The sequence below is a fragment of the Chrysemys picta genome, chromosome 1 (assembly GCF_011386835.1).
Source record: "Chrysemys picta bellii isolate R12L10 chromosome 1, ASM1138683v2, whole genome shotgun sequence".
Classification (NCBI taxonomy): Eukaryota; Metazoa; Chordata; order Testudines; family Emydidae; genus Chrysemys; species Chrysemys picta.
The window spans coordinates 114,144,694-114,168,408 of NC_088791.1; the positions used below are offsets into that span (position 1 = coordinate 114,144,694).

Genomic DNA, 23,715 nt, shown 5'->3' on the forward strand with positions numbered 1-23,715 from the left:
CCACTGGCAACTGTTACAGGAAGTGTTAGAAGTATCTGCAGAGCAACAAAAGCATTTGGAAAGAGGGTGGTCATCTTATTTGTGCACATATATTCCAGAACAGCCTTTGGAGTTGACCCTGCTGAAATGTATCTTGAAAGGGCTTTCAGTTCATCACCTAAATCACTCACATCAATATCATGCATGTCATCATGTGTCAACACTGTCTCTAGTGCCCTGCATTGCTGGTGTAGGTCTTCTTCAGGTATAGTGAGGAGTTTTGGAATATCATACAACATCCCAAATATATTGCTGTGTTCCTTGAGCTGCATGAAACGTTCTTCAACTGACTGTATTGCACAATCTAGCACCTGGTTAAAGAATTCAATTTTGAATAGTTGTTTGGGGGTCTCTTATGGGATTATCCTGTGCCTCGTAATCAAAATGTCTTCTTCTTCAGTGACTCTTGTATTATTGAATGGGTGGGAAAATGGCTTCAGTGTGAAGTTCTCTGCCAATTCTGTGCACTCTTCAGAACGTTTTGAAATCCCTCATTTGACCGGTAAGACTGTAGGTATGACTTTGCTTTGTCCAGTTGTTCCATTACTCCAGATATATCGAGGTCAACACCTTGGAGTCTCTCGCTTACAACATTTATTTCAAACAGTATGTCATGCTGCCTTCTCATGGCATGCCAGATTTCTAGCCAGATATTTCCAGTCCTTTGTTCCTGTAGAACCCAATGTGGCTGAAACATTAGACTGGAAGAGTTTGCAACAAAAACAGTATGCAGCATTCTGGGTTTTTGAGCACATAGGCTATGGGCTCTCCACTTTGTCACCATTGGGGATTTCACGCCAGTAATGTGTTTAATGGAAACTTCTATTTTCATTGTCTTTGGGGAACATGAAGTTTTTCACTTGCTGTGGCCCATGCAGTACAAGGAAGTCCCCCAGACTACTGCTCAAGTGGGTCCACAGTCCTGGATCATCTAAGGAACTAAATTCAGCAGCAGCTGTTTCTTGCACCTCCACCACATTCTGATCTATACTTTTCTTCAGGAATGTGCATGGTTACCATTTGAGATGGAGATATGGATGCTGCAGTAGCTGCCAGGTCACCTGCACTCTGACTAACTGGAAGGTCAGGCATCTCCTCAAAACTCACATCCTCACTGGGGCTGGAAGGCTCACCGTGAACATTTGTTGCTATGTATCTCAGGTCAGGAGAGCTCCTTCCTGCTTAGATAGAAAAGCTTCCTTTGCTTGCTTGCTTTTTCTGAATGCTGCCCCAGAGGGGCGTTTTCTTCTTTCACTCATGACTGCTGTTCTGTGCCAGCTATAGTGGCTCTCAACCCTCAGTTGAAGGGGACAAATAAGCAGGCTGGTAGCAGGGTCTGAGTGAGGGAAGATATCTGCGTCTTAAGGGCCTAATTGGCTCCTACTACTTCCATTGACTGCCTGTTCTCCTCAAGTGGGTTCAGAGAAGCAGCAAGGAACAGGAAGCTCCCTGAGAAGCTGGTGTTAATCAGTCCAGGCTCCTGGAGGTGCTAGAGAGGTACATAAAAGGCTCCTCCTCCTCTCTCTCCCTGAAGCTCCTGCTGCTTTCTGTTATTCCCTCTCACCTTTTCTCCTGCCTGCCTGTTATGTCTCTTGTGCCCTCCTTCCTCCAGCACAGCACTCCACCATCTCTGTGCATCTAGAGCAGAGAGAATACATATGCACCAGCAGCAGACACAATTTTCTACACTCTGGGTCCTAGTGGCATCCCCCCACAGTCTGACACCTGAGGCGGCCGCCTTAGTTCGCCTCATGGTAAGGCCAGCCGTGCTAAGTGGAGTACTTTGCATTTGTCCTTATTGAATGTAATCCTATTTACTTCAGATCATTTGTCCAATTTGTCCAGATTATTTTTAATTTTAATACTATCCTCCAAAGCACTTGCAACCGTTTGGTATTGTCTGCAAACTTAAGTGTATTCTCTATGCCATTATCTAAATCATTGATGAGGATAATGCACAGAGCCGGACCCAGAACTGATTCCAGCTTGACTGTGAACCACTGATAACTACTCTCTGGAAACGGTTTTCCAACCTATTATGCATCCACCTTGTAGCAACTCCATCTAGGTTGCATTTCCCTAGTTTATTTATGAGAAGGTCATGCAAGACAGTATCAAAAGCCTTACTAAAGTCAAGATATACCACATCTACCACTTCTCCCTTAGCCACATGGCTTGTTACCCTGTCAAAGAAAGCCATTAGATTGGTTTGACATGATTTGTTCTGGACAAATCCATACCAACTGTTACTTATCACTTTATTATCTTCTAGGTCAGGGGTAGGCAACCTATGGCACGTGTGCCGAAGGCGGCACGTGAGCTGATTTTCAGTGTCTCATACCGCCTAGGTCCTGGCCACCAGTCCGGGGGGCTCTGCATTTTAATTTAATTTTAAATGAAGCTTCTTAAACATTTTAAAAACCTTATTTACTTTACAAACAACAATAGTTTAGTTATATATTATAGACTTATAGAAAAAGATCTTCTAAAAGTGTTAAAATGTATTACTGGCACACAAAACCTTATATTAGAGTGAATAAATGAAGACTCAGCACACCACTTCTGAAAGGTTGCCGACCCCTGTTTTAGGCATTTGCAAATTGATTGCTTAATTATTGCTCCATTATCTTTCTGGGTGCTGAAGTTAAGCAGATAGGTCTGTAATTCCCTGGATTGTCTTTATTCCCCTCTTTATAGTTTTATATATATTTGCCCTTTTCCAGTCCTCTGGAATCTCTCCTGTCTTCTATGACTTTTCAAAGATAATTGCTAATGGCTCTGATATCTCATCTGTCAGCTCCTTCAGTATTCTAGGATGTATTTCATCAGGCCCAGGTGACTAGAAGACATCTAAGGGTACGTCTATACTTACCTCCGGGTCCGGCGGTAAGCAATCAGTCTTCTGGGATCGATTTATCGCGTCTTGTCTAGACGTGATAAATCGATCCCAGATCGATCCCGGAAGTGCTCACCGTCGACGCCGGTACTCCTGCTCTGCGAGAGGAGTACACGGAGTTGACGGGGGAGCCTGCCTGCCGTGTGTGGACCACGTGTAAGTTCGAACTAAGATAGTTCGACTTCAGCTACGTGAATAATGTAGCTGAAGTTGCGTCTTAGTTCGAAGTGGGGGGTTAGTGTGGACCAGGCTTAACTTGTCTAAGTAATTTTTAACTTGTTCGTTCCTTGTTTTAGCCTCTGATACTATCTCTTTTTCATTGGCATTTACTATGTTAGATGTCCAATCTCTGCTAAATTTTTTGGTGAAAAGTGAAACAAAAATGTCATTTAGCCTTTCTGCCATTTCCACATTTTTCTTTGTTTTTCTCTCTCTGGGGGAATATCCTCTGGGAGTAGTGGCTCATTCAAGTATGATTGAGAATTGCTCTTAGAACAGGGGTCGGCAACCTTTCAGAAGTGGTGTGCTGAGTCTTCATTTATTCACTCTGATTTAAGGGTTTGCGTGCCAGTCATACATTTTAACATTTTTAGAAGGTCTCTTTCGATAAGTCTATAATATATAACTAAACTATTGTCGTAGTAATGTAAATAAGGTTTTTAAAATTAAATTAAAATGCAGAGTCCCCCGGACCAGTGGCCAGGACCTGGGCAGTGTGAGTGCCACTGAAAATCAGCTTGCGTGCTGCCTTCAGCACGCGTGCCATAGGTTGCCTACCCCTGTCTTAGAAGATAGTGAGAGCATGGGACATCCACAAATTCCAATCAGAGACAGAGTGATGTGTCTAAGGGGTATAATAAAACAGTATCCCTCATGTCCAGCCACTCAGTGACACATGCCATATGCTAGTGCAGTACTCTTGCTGGCCCACTATCTTGCAGTGCCTGTTGCTTTAAGATTATATCAGTTTAGTGGATGCTAACCATTCAGAAACGTTCACTATGCCCAGCAGCCCTCCTGGTGACTCCCAGCTGCTTTCTCACAAACCCCCTTCACACCTCTGCAAGCTCAAGTCCTAAGGACCAGATTTTGCATCACTTCTTTAGGTTGGTAGAACCACCTTGTGTGAGTCATCCCAATCGTTTGAGAGACAACTCGGGGCGTAAGCCATTATTCAGCATGAGTAAAGATGGCAGAATATGGCCCAAAGTGACTGAATACCAAGGGCTAGGTTCAAACAAATTTCATTGCACTGAGTAATAACCTACCCCTCAAACAGTCCCATTGATAGCAAGGGTGAGGTACTATTCAGTGTGAGGAACGCTACTGGAATCTGGCATAAAGAGAAGGCTCATCTGCCCCTCTCCCCCTCCCAAGAACACATTCCAGTAAGAGAGTGAAGCTGAGATCTGTGCATCAAAGTAGGGCTACCTAGTAAGATAAAGCAGACTCCGCTTTTCTATCAGTGTTAGTCCTATCTGAGGCCTGTAAGCAACAGTCTGGTTTATAAGAGATAAGCATGCTCAAGTGCCAACCAGACCTAACCTTGCTTAACTTTTAAAGCCTTGCTTGAGGGGGCCAAAATCCCTCTACTTAAAAGACTTAATTTCCAAGCAGTATGAATTATACAGCAACCACACGAGCCATGGCTGTACTACAGTGTACATGTGTTTGTTCTTTAGTCTGTAAGAAGAGAATACAGAACAGGAGGTCGTTTGACTTACAACCAGTAATTTTGTTTTTTGTAACGTTTCTTTTAACAAATGCAGTTTAAATGGATTTGTTTATATGACTTGGGATTGGAAAGGCCCAAACTAACCAGATTTTACACAATGTGGCTTTCTTCCAAATTAATCTAAAATATTTTAATCCCTCTGGAGTTTCTTTATCCTCGGCATCTGTGTTATAGTGGAGACACATTTTTAACATTTCTCTGAGAAAATTACCTTTCTTTCCTTCCAACTGTACTTGGTGAGGTCAATGGAGCACTGTTATACTCTATTTAAACATCTGAGATTCATCACATATCTGCAGACCAGAGAGAATCATCATAAAAAAAATCTAATGAAATGCAACTGTTAGCCAAACAACTGAGTCCCCTAACAGACATCGGGCATTAGAAATTAAAACAAAGAACTCCTGCAAAATACAGTTTTGACACTTCAACTTTGTACAGTGAAGAATTAGACTCTGCTAAAAGATGGTTAAAGGAGGGTGTAAGGCAGGGCCGTCCTTACAGGGGCGGCTCTATGTTTTTTGCCGCCCCAAGCACGGTAGTCAGGTGGCCTTTGGCAGCATGCCTGCGGGAGGTCCGCTGGTCACGCAGATTCGGCGGCGTTTCTGCGGGTGAACTACCGGTCCCACGCCTTCGGTGTACCTGCCGCCAAAGCCGCGGGACCGGCGGACCTCCTGCAGGCACGCCGCCGAAGGCAGCCTGACTGCCGCCCCCATAGCGACCCCAAGCATGTGCTTGCTGCGCTGGTGCCTTGAGCCGCCCCTGCATCCTTAGGATTTATGTGGCCCTATGCAGTATAATTAAACTGATGCGCCTATGCCCAACGGCAGCCCGGGCTCGCATGTGTATTTTAGATAAGGGTGGTCTTTTGAAGGATTTATTTAAAAAACTGTATGGCTGAAGATCCAAGAATTTAAGGCTAAAGATGAATACTCAGATTGTGCATCTAAAAATCTATGCAAGGATTTTTTAGAGATGTGATTTTATAATCTTCAGCAACACTAATGAAATATTTTTAAAGCAAATTTTTAACTAAGGTCCTGTAGACTAACATGTTCTGAGTAAATATTACAGTAATGCACAACTGTTTTGGTCAGTAAATTCAGAAACTGACAGTATTAGGGTGACCAGACAGCAAGTGTAAAAAATTGGGACGGGGGTGGGAGGTAATAGGTGCCTATAAGAAAAAGCCCCCAAAATCCGGACTGTCCCTATTAAATTGGGACATCTGGTCACCCTAGACAGTATATACCTGGGGGTTGGAAGATGCCTGTTAAAGGCTTCATTACCACTTGAATGGCTCTTTAACAGTTTCAATCTTGTGTTAATAGGTCTGGCAGGCTGGAGGCTTTTTCACTTTTAAGTACTAGCTCACCTCAGGAGGAAGATCACCAGTCTGCAGCAGCCAGCTGTGGTGGGAGCCTGCAGGAAGGGTCAGAACAGGGATAGGAAGAGGAGGAAGGTGGACACTAAGACCCAGGGGTGCCCCAAATTTTCAGGTGCCCAACCAGGGCCGGCTCCAGCTTTTTGTCGCCCCAAGTGGCGAAGGAGAAAAAAAAAAAAAGATAAAGCCGCGATTGGCGGCACTTCAGCAGCGGCTCTACCACCCCGTTTCTTCAGTGGCAATTCAGCGTCCGGCCCTTCCCTCTGAGAGGGACTGAGAGACCCGCTGCCGAATTGCCGCTGAAGACCCGGACGTGCCACTCCTTTCCGTTGGCCACCCCAAGCACCTGCTTCCTGCGCTGGTGCCTGGAGCCGGCCCTGTGCCCTACGCAGCCCCGTATGCTGCGTATGCCTAAGGACGGCCCTGGTGTAAGGAGGCTTTGTGATCATGAAAACAACCTGACAAATTAATTATCCTCTTTTGGCCAAACCATAAAGGCCTTACTCATGGCAAGATTGTCACTTGCCCCGTGTGACTGCTATAAAGGGGAGTTAGAAGCCCACTTACCCCTGTAGGCCAGGCTGAGCCCAAGGAGGAGTCTAAGGAGGGGTTCTTACTTCCCTGTGAGGGTATGTAGTCTAAGTCACAAGATAGCTCGAAACCTGAATAGCTCAGTATTTGGCTATGTGCTTGTATTTAGGGCTTTTTTCTTTCTTTCTTTTTTTTTTTTACTCTAGTGAGCAATTTATGGGACAAGAATTATTCCACTGCCCAGAAACTGAAATACCATGGAAAGATTCATAGATTCTAGGACTGGAAGGGACCTCGAGAGGTCATTGAGTCCAGTCCCCTGCCCACATGGCAGGACCAAATACTGTCTAGACCATCCCTGATAGACATTTATCTAACCTACTCTTAAATATCTCCAGAGATGGAGATTCCACAACCTCCCCAGGCAATTTATTCCAGTGTTTAACCACCCTGACAGTTAGGAACTTTTTCCTAATGTCCAAGAAAGGCCAGATTATGTGCTACTTTAACTTTATGGAAGCCTTCTTGAGGCATTATAAAAGCCAGTGATCTCCTACAGCTGCCAAATTTGTCACTTTAATGTCCCTGATGACTAGACAAGACTTTGGGTTTTTAAAGTGTCATCTGAAAGACTCACTCCCACTGCAAGCTATATGGAACAAAGTTACTTTATCTGCCACAGAAAAAGATGTAGCATCCCCTGTGATGGAGAAGAGATGGGACTCTGGTTTAATAAACATAAAGGGTTCCCTTTATAAATAGTTTGTAAAGGGTTTAAAATGCTTAATATATGTTTAAGAAATGGTTTATTAATTGTTATAGAGGTCAAAAGGTGGTAATAACCATTGTTTATCTCTAACACGTTCTGCTGATATCCTTATAGCCACATAGAACACACACATCACTTGTGTCTTAAAACAAGCTTATAACAGCTAGGAATAATTTATTAAACCTTTATAAAAACTTATAAATGGAATCTGAATATAAAGTGTGACCAGGAATTGTTTACTGGAAATGCTGGGCACTCAGACACTAGTTGAGGCGTGTAGATTGAGGAATGCAGTCTGTGCTAAGCAATCATGGCCTGACTACATTACAAATGCCTGATTCGATAGTGATAAAATTCAGACCTCTGAATGTAGCTCAACCCTGATATTTAGATGGATCCCTCAGGCCCCCTCTTCCAGCTTCATTTAGTGGTCACATACTGTGGACCAGATTCTGCTCACAGCTGCATTGGTGTAAACTGAGAATAACTTTCATAACATTAGTAAGCCCGAAACTGCCCATTCCTTCATCAGTAGGGAGTTTTCCCAGGAAGGGGAACTTGTGCAATTATGCTGTGCAAAGGGATGCAAGAGTTAAGAGCTTTGGGGGTAGAGGGGAGTATGGATCATAGAGTTCTCCACATAGAGATCTGCTCTTGGGAGTTTTGGCGCAGGTGGGACATAAGCAGGCCAGGGGAAGGGCAGGGATGGAAAGTTTTCCTCTTTGCAGATCCTCCCATCCTCATTCCATTGTGTTTGTGTGGGTACGGAGGTGGGGGTGATGGGGTGAGAAGGCCATGTAAAGGGCTTCAGAGACTGCTTCTGTAATCTCTGTGAGGGGAATACCTTCAATGAGGGAATACCTTCTTCCGTGAACCCGCCCTGTGTGTGGCTCGGGTACTCAGGCTAGGCACGGGGCACTGGATTTAGGATTTGCCCGTAGTCTCTAAATAAAGAAAACTTCATAATGTAGCACAGCTGCCACTCAAGTTCATCTGTCGGTTTTGAAGCTGCTTTTTCAGGAGATGACATGCATTATATGACATGATATATGAGTCAAAAATTCTATTCACGTCTGTATATTGTATGTTTATTGCATAGGACCGGCCGTTGAAAAAAATCATTGGCATTTCTACTATAGCATTAGCTTCATCTCATGCAACTTCTCATCAGTGGCACACCTATCAACCTGCCAAGGCCCAAATTTGGGACTCAATACGTGACAGAGATGCCAAATGAGGAATATTTAAACATTATTCATGCAGGAAATCTAAAATGCTGAGGGGTTCTTTCCTTTTTTTGTAAATAACCCTGTTATCTCAGTTTCAGGGGTGTGCACAGGAATTTAAATTTGGCTGCTTTTGAAGAGACACAGAGCTCCCCTGGTCCCAGGGCTGCACTGGGGAGAGAGAGAGAGCTCCTTTGGACCTGGGGCCGGAGGAGTTCTGTGCCCCTGCTGCAGTCCTGGGCCGGAGGAGCTCTCTTTCTCTCCCCTGGCTGCAGCCCTGGGCCGGAGGAGCTCACTCTCCCTGCCATGGCCCCAAGGACGGAGGAGTTCTGTGCCTCTGCCAATTATTTGGGGGGAGGGCTATGCCCCTGCTTGCCCCCCCTTGTCCACACCCCTGCTCAGTTTCATGATTATTTTTTCTAATGTAAATAGTTTTCAGTACTAAAAGTGAGGAGGCATGAAATAAGTCCAGGTTTCAACAATGATTGGAAGCAGAAGAGTCATTTCTTACCTCCCTTTGTAAAGTGCTTTGAGATCTACTAATGAAAAGCCCTATATAAAACCTAAGTAGTAGTAGTATTTTTTTTAACAAGGCTTCTTCTAACACTAAGTAGTAGTAGTATTTCTTCTAACAATGGGGGAGGGATAGCTCAGTGGTTTGGGCATTGGCCTGCTAAACCCAGCAGTGTGAGTTCAATCCTTGAACTTAGGGATCTGGGGCAAAATCAATACTCAGTCCTGCTAGTGAAGGCAGGGGGCTGGACTCAATGACCTTTCAAGGTCCCTTCCAGTTCTAGGAGATAGGATATCTCCATTTTTTTTTTCAGTCTCTCTCCTACAAATTTTTCTAGCCCACTTGGATGCAGGCAGTCCTGAAACTCTCATGAGAAAGTCTGAACTACTAACGTTTCCAACCCAAAGGTTTGATTTGCTTTCATTGCAGTCAACAAGGATGGGCTGCAATGTTGCTGGGTCATGAAGTTCAGATAGTTTTGATAAAGTTTAGATAAGCATTTCAGCTTCTGGGCAGAAGGATGGTGTTGTGCTTAAAGGCAGTGAGATCACTGCTATGCCTTTTATTCCTGGTTCTGCCACAGACTTCTTGTGAGTCCTAAGGCAGCTTTCTTAATCTTTCTGTGCTCAGTTTGCCCATTTGTAAAATGCAGATAATAATACTGACCTATCACATGAGGGGCTGTGGAGATTGTCATTAATGTTTGTGCTTTGAGATTCTTGGCTGGAACGTGCTATTGATCATTTTCTGAACCAAGTCACTGATCACACATCAGTAACGTGAAGACTCTGAGTAAATCCTCATATGGCTTTCTGAATTAAGAATTACACCTAAGCCAAATGCCCTCTTCCTATATGCCTATATATTTGAAGGCATCTTAGCACCATTACAATCCAAATAGTAGTGGAACAAATTCCAAGAACAGCAGGCGACCACTATGGGGAAAAACTCATTAACTGCCAAGGGTAATTCTTTTGCCTTTCATTAAATGGGACTGGAAAATATTCCCAAAATAATACATCTGTATGCAGAGGAATAAAGGTGGAAAAGAGGAAAAACTATCTTTTAAATTCAGCAGGAGTCTATTTTAATAGATTGTTTAACTTGCCAGCTGGCACTGTGTTGACTACTCGCTACATAAACTTTAAGGAGACCTATGTAGTGCTTGGAACAAAGTTTATATTAAGTCAGAGAAATTTAAATATTAATACATTGGCAGGACTAGTTTTTGGTACTGAGTAGAAACCAAGAAACTGCTTAGTCATGTCCATAGATATTTGTGTCTATATAAATGTTTTATGTACAATGCAAGAACCATATGTGCTCACAGCAATGAGATAGAGGATATAAATTCAGATCTGTACAGAACAGTGTTTGATAGATGTGCAGTCTTTATAATTGGTGGAACCCAGATCATATTGTTTTCTAACTTGGTGTTCCCCATAAAATGGAAGAGCCCAAATGACACCTTTTGGCCTGTTGGGACTGAGCAGAAGAGAGTTGTTACTACTTTGTGTCATTGAATCCTCTCCATGACTGTACCTAGCAGCCTCTGCCTGGATTGAAGCTGGTGCAGCCCCTGAGCTGAGTTTAGCCTAGAGTGTCTTGCTGTGCGGTGTCATTTACTGCATGCTTTAGGGTATGCGTGTGTGTGTTTGTATTTTATTGTGGATATGTTTCCAAAGTGTTCATGTGTTGTTGTTTATGTGGCTTTGTGTGGAGGTATATGTGTGAGATTTAATAAGAACTTAAAGTGCCACTTTAATTATGTAATTAGCATTCGTAACAACATGTTGTTTGGTCCTGAAAATGCAAGGAAACCTCAAGAAATGTTTCTTATGTTTCCAGTTACTGCAGCATGACTGGGAAGCAAAGGACAAAGATTTTACTGCAGACAACCCTCTTCTTCTGCTTATGGAATCATTTAAATTAACAATATCTGACCTGACAACTGTCAGCATTTCCTAATAGCAAAGAGCCAACCTCAAATGGGTTGAAGGTTTGATTTGGTTCAGTTAAGCCCATGAAAATGTAGATGCTTCACTGAAATTTATCCAAACCTTTTGACTAAAAAGGGGATGAAGCCATGGAAAATTGGGTCTGGATTTTGAGCACCCCAAAATTCAGGAGTGTTTGGATGTGGGGGTTTGGTTTTGGGCCATGTGACAGCGTGCAACTCACAACTCTGGCGCCTCCTGCTGGCTGTCATGGGAATTAGTTCTTCTTGCCAGTACGCCCTCTTCTGGTAGTGCCTTGCCGCTGTCACTTCTGCTCTAGGGCGCACGTCACTCCCAGGACCACGGCGTCCTCTTCAGTGACTCAGGCCTCTGGCTGTGCCGCTATGTGTTCCCCCCTTCCAGGGGAACATTGCAGTCCCTTAGTCTAGCCACTTCCGCAGTGGCAAGTGGGGGGAGGAACCCAGGCCTGTCCACTACTCTGGGTCCCAACCCAGGGACCCTGTATATGGCTGCTGCTTGCGTCGCCTCCTCTAATCCTCTGTAGATCTCCCTGGGCCACTTCCCCACGGCCCCAGCACCCTCTTTGCCCTTGCCTCAGGGCCTCAGCCTGCAGATCTCGGCAGCCTGCCAGGAGTTGCCTTTAGCTCCTCAGGTCTCTGCCTGCAGCACTGCTCTGTTCAGGGTGCTTGCTGCCTTCAGCTTGCAAGGCAGCCAGTTCTCCTCCAGGTCCAGGGAGTGACTGAAGCTGCTCTGTACTGCAGCTTTTCTTATATGGGCCTGCCCAGCCCTGATTGGCTGCTCCTATAAGCCCTTCTGTGATTGGCTGTCTCCTGTGCAGCCTCCCTAGGGCTCTATTAACCCCTGAGAGCCCAGTGTGGGGCAGGCGCCCCATTACAGGCCATCATAAAGATAAATGCCATTTGCAAAATTCAGATCTATGTTTGGATTTCAAACAACCTCAATATTCACAGATGTTAGAATCTGGGATTTTGGTTTGACACCCTCCCCCTGTTCTTGCACCTTCCTTCTCCACTTCCCATCTTCCTTCCTCAAGCCTCTCCCAGTCAGATTTTCCCCAATTCAATCCTTCTGTTCCCATGAGCTGCTGACACCATCCCCCCAACACGTCACAGGATTTAAAGGATATCGGCTGAAGGGGGTATCTCTCAAACTGGACATTAACTCTGTTGGGCCAGCTGCTTTATTAAAATCTTGAGAGCTCTGGAGTTCCCATGGGCCAGAAGACCCCAGAGCACACATCCACTCCCACTCCAACATGCCACCCTTACTCTGGGTACCCTAAAATGCGTGAGATTTGAAGGCAGAATTCAGCAGCGATTGACAGATACGCTCTAATGAAAAGATGAGTGACTAATTTTCAAGAAATAAAGTACCTGACAAATTTAAACTTTTTTTTCGATTCATAGCTGCAAAGAGATTGAAATTTCCTCGAATTTGCTATGTATTTGGCACATGTATACATAAACTTGACAGACTGATTGCAAACAGTTTGCTGCCTGTGTTCAATACTCAGTATTCTGAATCTGAGCTGTGTTGTTCAATTGGTCACATAAGTCACATGCTTCTGTTTCTTATTCTTAATTGGGTAAACCTAACACTTGTAATCATGAGGAAGTGCTTGAAGACTCTCTCAGGGAGAATTACAGTTTAGTGAAAGGTAGCAGATAATGAAAGATATGGAAATGTTTTGGAAATGTTAAACTTTTCCTTTCTGGACCACACAGGCCTTGTCCAAGACACAATTCCTAGAACACTTAAGCAGCTGTAAGATTTATTGGCTTGATGCATACTTTAATTTTTATTTTCCCATGTAACATTCACACAAAGTAACTGCACATGTCTGTGCACTCTCAGTGATAGCTGTGCAGGGGATGGTCAGAGCCTCACCTGTCTAGTTTAACTGAATCTTGGCCAGAACTCTGGTGAGAGGTTTTGGGAACACTGCTCCCCCTGCTGCTTTAAGCATTGTGCAATGCTGTACAAAATACACCAGGAGCATTCTATTTACTGAATTGTAATGTTCTGACCATTGCCACAACGTGTTTGCCTGTGCATGTGTCATTCTGTTTGGAAATGGTACAGTCAGATCCTTGTCACGCTTTGTTAATTGCATCTCTGCAGGAGCTCTCTTGAGGAGTTTTGGAAACACTGTCATCCTGCTGCTTCAAGCAATGTGCCATGCTTTATATAACATGACAAGTATACAGTAGTGCACTTCTGGGCTGTTATTTTCTGCCATCAACATAGCCTACTTTACATGCTTCCTCACCACTCCTGGGTTCTCTGGTGACTCTGTTACCGCAATAGCTGTCATTCTTTGCCTTCACATTACATACTGGGACATACATAGATCATGACACACATTATTAAAAGTGACTAATGATTTTGAGTGCCTCGGTTTCTGGGAAAGAGGCCTGATTTTCATAGGGAGAGTAGGCATCACTTTCTGAAATTCAGATGCCTTTAAGGTATCTTAAGTAGGGCACCGAAAATAGACACACCAAAATCACATTTGAAAATTTAGGTCCACGTACCACAGTTCGAGGCAGGTTCATTCACGTGTGCCTGCAATATGCTCTACTTTCCTGCCTAATTATATCCCCATATTCTGAGTGCGTGATTGTCCTTCAGGATCCAGCTACAAATCAAAAAGGAAGGGGAGGCTCCCTGGAGACTATTATCTTTGCTTGGCAAGAAAAAAATGGGGTTTATTTACTATAGTTAGGAGCATTTGAAAATTGTGAACTGAGCATGCACAGTGGAAAATGTCATTAAGTCTACATGGGAAGACTCATACTTTGTGGGCTTCCATAGACTTCTATGAAGTTCCATCATGGCTTAATTTGACTCCAGGTGCACACTTTATATGATATGCACTGCGCATGTGTTCATCTAGTGTACAGCTGGCTGAAATGCATGCTGGTTTGTTCAAGGAATGTACAAGTGCAGTATGCAAAGCCATCAGCAATTGGTAGTTCTGTCAGCTGAATTTTTGGGGTGCAAATTGGTTAAAAACTCTTTGGGCGGAGCTGGTGGTGAAATTAACAAAATATACATTGAAGAAAGTGTATTAATTCATCTTTGTGGGTTAAATTGTGCAAGGTAGTAAAAACCCTCAACTCTCAATGGACTTTAGGGGCTTCTACAGAATGGAGAATTGGGCTCGACAGTTGTTGCATATCTTAACAGAGAAAAAGGATGAAATGCAAAAATTAAGCCATAGTAAGCTGTCTGCATAGGACCTATGTATTATTTTCTTTCTTTCTTTTTTTTTTACAGTTACACGTGTAGCTTAATAAATCACTGTTTGTGCTGTAAAATGGATTCCAGAAATCATGCAGAGTTTGCACTATGGCTGAGTTAATGTTGCTGTTGGAACTTCACCTTTTGCATTTCCTGACTTTTTGTTATTTTTAACTGTCACCTTAAAGTTGTATTAACGCAGGATTGGAGAGATGAAGAGAAGGAACATGAACTGAGTGAAAAAAAGGTACATAAAACCCACTCACTCACAACTAATTTAGTAGTTTAGATATATTGTTAAAACATGGCAAGCAAATGTAGTATGTGTGTCAGTGAAAGACCAATAGCACTTCCACGAATTGGGTTCTGTGTGGTCAATTGCTCCGCACATTTCCATCCTGAGTTGCAGTGCCCTCTACTAACTGCAGTTCTGGGCCCTCACTGAGCTCTGCTGATGCACATCTGTCCATCAGTTCCTCCTGCTGGTCAGTCATAAAATCATGGAAATGTAGTGCCGGAAGGGACCTCGAGAGGTCGTCTAGTTCATTCCCCTCCACTGAAGCAGGACTAAGTAAACCTAGACCTTCCCTGTGTTTGAACCTACGCCTCCAGACGTAGGCGTTGACTCCGTGGGTGCTCCGGGGCTGAAGCACCCATGGAAAAAAAATAGTGGGTGCTTAGCACCCACCAGCAGCCCCGGGGATCAGTGCCTCCAACCCACTGGCAGCCCCACCGATCAGCTCCTTCTGGACCCCTCCAGCACCTCCCATCTGCTGGCAGCCCCGCTGACCCACTGCAGATCAGGTGTTCAGCGGCGTTGGGGGCTGGGGGAGGAGCGAGAGTGGGGCACACTAGGGGGAGGGGGTAGAATGGGGTGGGATGAGGTGGGAAGAGGTGAGGGCTTGAGGAAAGAGGTAGAGTGGGGGTGGGGCCTAGGGCAAAGCAGGGGTCGAGCACTCCCCAGCAAATTAGAAAGATGGCGCCTCTGCCTTCAGAAGATGTGAAGTCAAAGTAGTTAATATTTCATATTTTGACATTCAAGCTGTAAGTAAACTTAGCTTTTTTTCACCCTCTCCATTGACTTCAAAGACCCTTCTTTGGAGTTGAATAGGGGTAAATGTGGGCAGAATTTAGTAGACTCTTGAGGATGGCAAAGTAAGATTGCGCTGCATACATGCAGCTATTCCTAACCTTAACTAGCCATGCTGTTTATTTGTAAATCCATCCTTCATTGCTCTCTCTTACGTCTTGATTCTGCTCCAATTAAAACCAATGGCAAAACTGCCATCGACTTCAGCGGTGCAGAATTGGCTCTTACCTAGAGAAAATGCATTCTCGATCCTCATGTAGGGGCTGATTCTGTGAGCTGCTGGTAGTTTTCTGTGGTTTCCTTGGGAGTTGAAGCTGGTCAACACTTTCCCAGAGGCAGCCCCAGTGACTTGTAGGATCAGACTGTGAATTTGCAGCATACCTCCGGTAAGGTAGAGTTTGTGTTGGCGTTCTTTAGTGCAGTGCATGGTACCGGTATTTCAGTGATTGGGCTAACATAATATAGATGTATGGCTTTGTGGGTAAAATATGGGCAATTTTTTTTGTTTACATTAAGCCAAAAGTTACTAGCGAAAGGGGAGCAATGAAGCTAGCTTGTTGACAGACAGGATTCCCTTCCCATCCCTTGAAAGTCTGGAGACAATAAATATAAAGAGGAGCTCATTTGGGGCTGAGTGTGCACAATGCTGAGCACTTCCTATAAACTGTTGTGTATCTTTAAATCCCTTTGATTTCAGGGCACTTTGCAGCTAGCAGGCTCAGTCATATATTCAACAGCTGAAATAGCCTTTACTTATGATTAAATGGGAACTAAGGGGATTCCAATTTCCAGTGCTTTCTTCTTTCAGCACTGAAGGCCAAATATTCCCTCAAAACCAACAATAATGACAATGGGAGGAAACTTAACTGACATGGTATTTCTGGTTCAAACAACGTGTATCAAAAGAGTGGGAGAGATTCTGCCTTTAGAAGTGTATGTGCAACTCTCAGTGGCTTTGCAAGTGTGTATTTGAGGTAAAATAGTGTGTAGCGAGACCAACTTCTTAAACCTTGTGCAAGTGCAGTGACATCTTGTGGTAGATGCTACGGCAGAATTTGGCCTTTTGGGTGAAATCCAGACTGTGTTGAAGTACATGGGAGGTTTGCCAGCGACTTCAATGGGACCAGGATTTCACCCCTGGTCTTTATGTTAAGGACTATTTCAGTTTTGTCTGATCTTTGGGGACAACATATTTGGAATATTTCTGAGGACACTCAAAGAGGAGGGTCATAGGTCACTCCTTCTGACATGAGAACTGGTGTCTCTGCCAGCAGCCTCCAGCTATGTTTCTTCCTCTGTCTGCTAACGGGAAACCATCGTTAAATGTCACCACAAGCACATTTGGGTCCGGAACATGCAAATCCAAATGTTAAAAGAAAATTCTGATTTTCCTTGGACGGAGTTCCCCGAAGCCAGTGGTTCACCAGGCTGACACGGTTAAGGCATGTCAGTTTCAGAGCCATAGGTACACAAGGGTGTGATGTGGCCAGCATCACATCTGACCGCCTTCGACTGTCCTAACCCGATGGAGCAGGTAGCTATTTTACAGCTGAGTGAACGGGAGGCAGCCTTTCAGCATGAGATTGATCGAGATGCAAACCCACGACTTTCGGAATTGTAGTTGAGTGTTTTACTCACTCAGTTACCACAACGTTAACACCTAGTTATGCACCTTTGTCTGCCTAGGACAGATAGATAAATATTTATCTAATAGGCAGAGTCTGCCTGGCCCTGATGTGGAGGGATGTGAAGAAGGGATGAAGTAAGGAACCTCCCGCTCCTTGCGTGGATCACCAAAGGGCAAGGCAAAATTGTCATCCATGTGCACAACACTCCCTAGAGAATGGAGAGGGATGGAGAGTGTGTGGATCAGTGGTTTCAGCTGGGCTTGTACTCAGCACTGTTAAGTTGTGCCTCTGTTGCCGCTACCCATTCAACCACGGCTGCACTGCTGTTTGTGCTCATGGTAACTCAGTGAGAGCAAGTACATGGATGTGTACACAAGCCGGGGAATCACACCCATTGTTCACAGTGTAGATGTAACCACAGAGTGCAGATGGAAGTAAAACCAATGTAGCGCAGAAGGCAATCTCCTTAATTTGATTTTATGAAGCTAAATATTGACTGTTGTTATTTAGGTAGTTTGCTTCTGATGAATGTGTTTTAAGAAGCACAGTCAGATGAAACAAGGGATGGGCTAAATTAAAACAAAACTGTATGTTCACATGACCTAATGTGTTTATTTTGCCTTGAGTCCCAAATGAGCTATTCTGTTTGGGAAGGAGCAAAGCTGCTTGGTTTTTTTTTTTGTTTTTTTTTAAGGTACAAAAGTTCAGTATCTGCAGTCAACATGAACAGTTGGCCAAGTTTTACTGTAACGCCTGCAGATGTGGTCACATGAAAGTAACTTTGGAGATGAATTCTTAGACCCTGTTTAAATGTCAGTTTTCGTCTTGGTAATGTAATATTTCTAGGTGCTCCTAGTGTCTCAAAGTACAGTAGACGCTTAAATGGGATGTGACATTTGGGCAAATTCAGCTCTGGAGTAACACCTTTTTACTTCCCACTTATAACCGATCCGAATTGGGTCCAATGGCTCTAGCGTATAGTTAATAAGAAAACACAATATTTCCAAACATTTTCTGACAGATTTTCATAGAAAACAGATTTTATTTGTTTTTATTGAAGATCGACTAAGGAACTCTAATTCGCCCAGATATTACTCTAGCATACTTGTCATAGCTGCATTTCATGGGTGCCAGTTTAAACAAGATGCAGTTGAACAAAGAGAATTGCTCGTTCTTCCACTTTTCAGCTGAAGAAGGAGGCTTGGAAGGGCTCTGCTCTCCACCCTGGGTGGTGCTTGTGGTCCAGTAGATGCCAGACCACGTGCACAAGTAAAGCAAGGCACTCTCTACTTGCAGAGGGCAGGATGTACTGTACTGTACTGTACTGGAAAGAACCCCCTGCATTCTTAGGGTTGTCAACTCTGACTGAAGCTATTCTGAGAGTTTTTTTCCCCCCAACATGACATAAAGTCATTTTCTTAAAATATCCTATTACAATCTCGATTGCTTTCAATAGTCACCAGGAGATCAATGCTGATTCCGGGAGACTCCAGGGCAATCCTGGAGGGTTGGCAACCCAATGCATTCTAGGCCAGGGCTATGGAAAACTGAAGGAGAGGCAGATGGGACACGATGTTTTATTTAGTTCTGTGTAGACATTTGGCCTGGTAGGATGGAATCTACAAAACTGCTAATAATTTTGATGAATGTTGAGTCTTGTGGATAAATTCTGGTGCCCTCTGCCGTGGAGCCAGAGGGCACAGGGGAGCCTTGTGCATTCTCACAGGATGTCAGCATGGGTATGGTGTTACCGCCTCAGTATGCGTGAAAAGTCAGCGTACTGGCTAGTGTACTAGTGATGCTCTGTGGGCTCAAGTTGTTATCATGCTGGTGAAGGGCACACTTCCCCTTACAGACCTCAAGGATAGGACAGACATAATGGCTCAGGCCATGTTTGCTCAGCCATTTGAGCTCTGATCCATAAATCTCCAGTGCCAGAATTTCTTCCTTTTATTGTTTATATTATGGTAACACTTAGAGGCCACAATTGAGATCAGGGTCCCATTGTTCTAGACCCTGTACAAACATATAGTGAGAAACAGTCCCTGCCCTGAAAGGTTTCAATCTAAACAGACAAGAGGTGTGAAGGGAAACACGCAAAAAGAGTGAAAGGGAGTTGCTCAAGGTCATACAGTATCAGTATCAGAGCCAGGAACAGAACTCAGGTTTCCTCTGTGCAAGTCCACTGGACCATACTAACACTCAAATCAGTGTCCTTAAGAACATAAGAATGGCCATACTGGGTCAGACCAATGGTCCATCTATCTCAGTATCCTGTCATAGAATCATAGAATATCAGGGTTGGAAAGGACCTCAGGAGGTCATCTAGTCCAATCCCCTGCTCAAAGTAGGACCAATCCCCAACTAAATCATCCCAGCCAGGGCTTTATCAAGCCTGACCTTAAAAACCTCTAAGGAAGGAGATTCCACCACCTCCCTAGGTAACCCATTCCAGTGCTTCACCACCCTCCTAGTGAAAAAGTTTTTCCTAATATCCAACCTAAATATCCCCCACTGCAACTTGAGACCATTACTCCTTGTTCTGTCATCTGATACCACTGAGAACTGTCTAGATCCATCCTCTTTGGAACCCCCTTTCAGGTAGTTGAAAGCAGCTATCAAATCCCCCCTCATTCTTCTCTTCTGCAGACTAAATCTCAGTTCCCTCAGCTTCTCCTCATAAGTCATGTGCTCCAGCCCCCTAATCATTTTTGTTGCCCTCTGCTGGACTCTTTCCAATTTTTCCACATCCTTCTTGTAGTGTGGGGCCCAAAACTGTACACAGTACTCCAGATGAGGCCTCACCAATTTCGAATAGAGGGGAATGATCACGTCCCTCGATCTGCTGGCAATTCCCCTACTTATACAGCCCAAAATGCCGTTAGCCTTCTTGGCAACAAGGGCACACTATTGACTCATCCAGCTTCTCGTCCACTGTAACCCCTAGGTCCTTCTCTGCATAACTGCTGCCTAGCCATTCGGTCCCTAGTCTGTAGCAGTGCATGGGATTCTTCCGTCCTAAGTCCAGGACTCTTCCGACAGTGGCCAGTGCTAGGTGCCCCAGAGGGAATGAACAGAACAGGTAATCATCACGTGATCCATCCTTGCTGCCCATTCCCAGCTTCTGTCAAACAGAGGCTAGGGACACTTCCTTTATTTATGTTATGTTATTTCAGTGCTCCTGGAAACATCAGCCCCAACAGTGAGACCTCACTCTTCACAGCATTCCTGTCCCTCAATAATCAGGGTGCAGGAGATTGAGGCCAGAAATTGGGTTTCTCATTTCTTTTATAATCTCCTTTCTGCTCTGGTCCCTTTATGCTGTTTTATCGGTATAAAGGGGCCACAAAAGTGGACCCTAGGAAATAACCCTGCATAAATGGGATCCCCGGGCAGTGCAGAATAAGGAGAATGACATTCTGCTGCATCCCCATTGCTGCCCCTGTCATTGCGGGAATGCTGGGCAGAAGGAAGGGCACGTGGCTGGAGTGTACTGCATTCTGATTCCCTAGGCTAGCTGAGCAAGTGGGTAAACTTTGCTTAAAAACAGATTGGTGTAGCAATACCTTGGAACTGGACACCCTTCCTCTTTTTTAAGTCCAGGAAGCCTCCTCCACTGATCTCCTCACAAACAATGGGCCAAATTCACTGCTAGGAGTGAACCAGCAAAAGAGCTTTGGCTTCAGTGGAGTTGTGGTCATTTTGCACCAGTGGTAATCACACCTTGCCACCTGCCCAGCCATTATCAGACTGAAGATTCCTGTATGCATTACAGAGTCACAGAGTCTAAGGACAGAAAGGATCACCAGATCGTCTAGTACACAAGAGAGAGTGATCTAGCACTAAGTAAGTTGCTGGAAATTCACCAGTGGGTACAAGCTTTCAGGCTGTCTGCCTTGAAGGTCGCTGAAAGGAAATTTGCAATTATTTCATTGTACCGAGAGAAAGCGGAATGGCATGTCTTGGCACTGTGCCGTCACCAGTGGTGGCAGCCTGAGAGTACTTTGCAAGAAGTAGTAATTCTATATTAGGGAACACGCTCTGGCTCTGTGTTTCTTGGCTCCAATAGGTTGAAAATGATGCATAAGCACACCATCACTGTCGCTTTCTGAGAGCTAATTCAGTACAATGGAAAGGTGATTGACGGCATAGAGACTGAAGGAGTTTATTCATTCACATCAAGGCAAGTTTCCACCTCCTTGCTGCCCCGATATTAAAGCCCTGATCCAGCAAAGTACTTAAGTATGTGCTTAACTTCAAGCACATGAGTAGTCGCTGTGAAGTCAATGCTGAATTGAAATAGACTGAAGCACGTGCTTAAAGCCAAGCACATGCTTAAAGCCAAGCATGTACTTAAGTGTTTTGCTGAATTGGGGCCATGGTAGAGGTGAGAGAAAGTAAGAAATATTTTTTTCATATCGTCCCCAGGCATTTGCCAGAAAGAAATTTTGTTTTTTCATGAAATTTGCAATAAATGGGTGGTTTCACATAAAAAAGTATATGATCTTCAAAAGCGTTTGGTCAGGTATCTTCACTGGATCCAGTCCCCTTTTGGGGTTCTCTACTGGAAGTCTCATCAGAACTTGCTAAAAATGCTTTCAGGAAAGCTATATTTCTATTGTAAAGGTCAAAACTGTGCCAAGAATCCTATTCTGTGGTGAGCGCCCTTTCAAAAAACAACCCCCCCACCAAAAAAAACCACCCCTACCCCAAGCAGAGATTTTACCCCCAAAAGGGAGATGTGCTAGTGATTCCCTGAGGTCCACTAAAGACTTCACTATTGTTGTTGATTTGATATGGAAGATGCTCAGATACTGCAGAGGTAAAGCTTTAAGGCAGATAAACAGATTAAAAAAAATAACTTCAAATAATTAATGAATGCAGCTTCTCTTTGTCTCTTTTAAATTGTAAACAGTTAGTTAATAGCTACCCTTCAAACTGAGACTATCTGAACTCTTTCTTTTCGCAGTGTAAGAGGCTGTTCTTGTACTAAAGAGCTGGAAAATGTTTTTAAGGGAGAAAAAAAAAAAAAACCCTCCTCTGAGTGCAGAGTCTAGGCTAGGATTCCAGAGGAAGTTGAGGCCTCCAGCTCTACACAGGAAGCAATCTTAGAGCAGGCCTTAAATGCCAGATTCCAGGCAGAGTTTAACTAACCACTGACAGCTCTGTAAACAAAGCAGGGACAAAAAGAGAACAGCTTTCCCTTTTCTGGTAGTCATTTTTGGTTTGGGGGCTGCAGGGGAATTCTGTAATACTCGGCTTGATGGGATATAAACGAAGGCTGAAAAGGCTTTGTATATGAAGAACTATAAAGGGGAAATATTTCATGGACTAAATTATCAAGAAGAAGGTAGGGCATTGTTAAAATGCATGGATTAAACTATTAAAAAGTTGCTTTTGGTTCTTTAAGAAGGATTTATACACAACTTGTCTCCTTCTGGGTGGTATTTAAAAGCTCTGCCTTCTATTTTTTCTCTCTCTCCCTTTTTTTGGGGTGGGGGTGGGGAAGGGGGGGAGTGTTAGCCTTTCCAGAATTCTTGTTATCTGTGCAGCTAGAAAGAAACGAGAAATCTGTTGTGTAGCATTTTATTGCTTCCAATAAAATTTGAAGTTAAAAACAATTACAGTCCTGCTGAATTCTTTCTATTGTTTCTAGGAAAGGACCTGTGGCATTACAAATAGCTAGTCTGTGGCTAGCAGATATATACAGTACTTAGGTTACTGTATGTTGATTTAATTTTAACTTGGAAACTAAACTCAGGAATGGGCTGTGTTTATCCTACTAGGCATTTCATTAATCCTGTTTATCTCAGCAATACTGAGGAAATTTATTGCTAGAGAAAGAAAATCATACCAGTGGAGTTTAAAAAGCAAAAAACCACCCCTGAAATATCTCCGTTGGTTAAATGCATCCAATTGTATTCCATGTCCCTTCTAACTCACCTACCTTTCTCGGTTTAGATTCTGATCTGTTTGGAGTTTTGAAAGCTTGAACACGCACCATGGATGACTTTGAACGCCGCAGAGAACTCAGGAGGCAAAAGCGTGAGGAAATGCGCCTTGAAGCGGAGAGGTGAGGCGTTACATTGGAAAACAGAGTCCGTGGTTTGATTTGTGTTAGTACCGGCTTTGAGGCTTTCTGTGTCTCAATATCCAAAGTGTGGTACAGTTTTACTGAACAACTTTGCTACCAATATGTTTAAAAAAATGGGAATGGGTAATGTTTCTAGGGAGAGGCCGAAAGTCAATGAGAGTTGGGTGCCTAACTTCCTTAGGCTTTTTTTGAAAATCCCAGCCTGGTGTGTTGAGGAAGAATGTAAGTACTGAAGGTGGAGTAGGGCAATGTGAAATCATTTACAGGTATAATAGAAAGGAACTTGTCAAGCTGACAATGGTCAAATGTCACGCGTCTGACTGCTAGTCATAGAAATCAGATTGTGGTGGTGGTTCCAGAGATAGAGCTCAAATTATAGAGTGTTGAAGGAAAGCAGAGTGGAAATAAAACCCTTAGGCCTTGGCTACACTTGGCAATTCGCAGCGCTGCCGCGGCAGCGCTGTGAAGCGCAAGTGTAGTCGCGCTGCAAGAGCTCTCTTGCAGCGCTGTAAGTACTCCACCTCTCCGAGGGGAATAGCTTGCAGTGCTGCGAGCGAGCGTGCAGCGCTGCAGGCACTGATTACACT

At 44.0% G+C, this 23,715-nt stretch overlaps 1 protein-coding gene across 22 annotated transcripts in view; it reads left to right on the plus strand.

Annotated features, from left to right (window-relative positions):
- Positions 1–23,715, plus strand: part of CALD1 (caldesmon 1) — a 245,624-nt gene that overhangs the window by 110,847 nt on the left and 111,062 nt on the right. For 6 of the 22 annotated variants that reach the window (XM_005288047.5, XM_005288051.5, XM_005288055.5 and 3 more), the window contains one exon: positions 22,996–23,107. The exons of 13 other annotated variants lie outside the window; for them this stretch is intronic. In XM_005288047.5, the coding sequence (XP_005288104.2) occupies positions 23,037–23,107 (71 nt within the window). In that variant the 5' untranslated portion in view covers positions 22,996–23,036. Of the gene's footprint in view, positions 1–21,999; positions 22,385–22,995; positions 23,108–23,715 lie in introns of those variants that run through there. 3 more of the 22 variants (XM_005288049.5, XM_065567268.1, XM_065567276.1) reach the window with 1 other exon arrangement.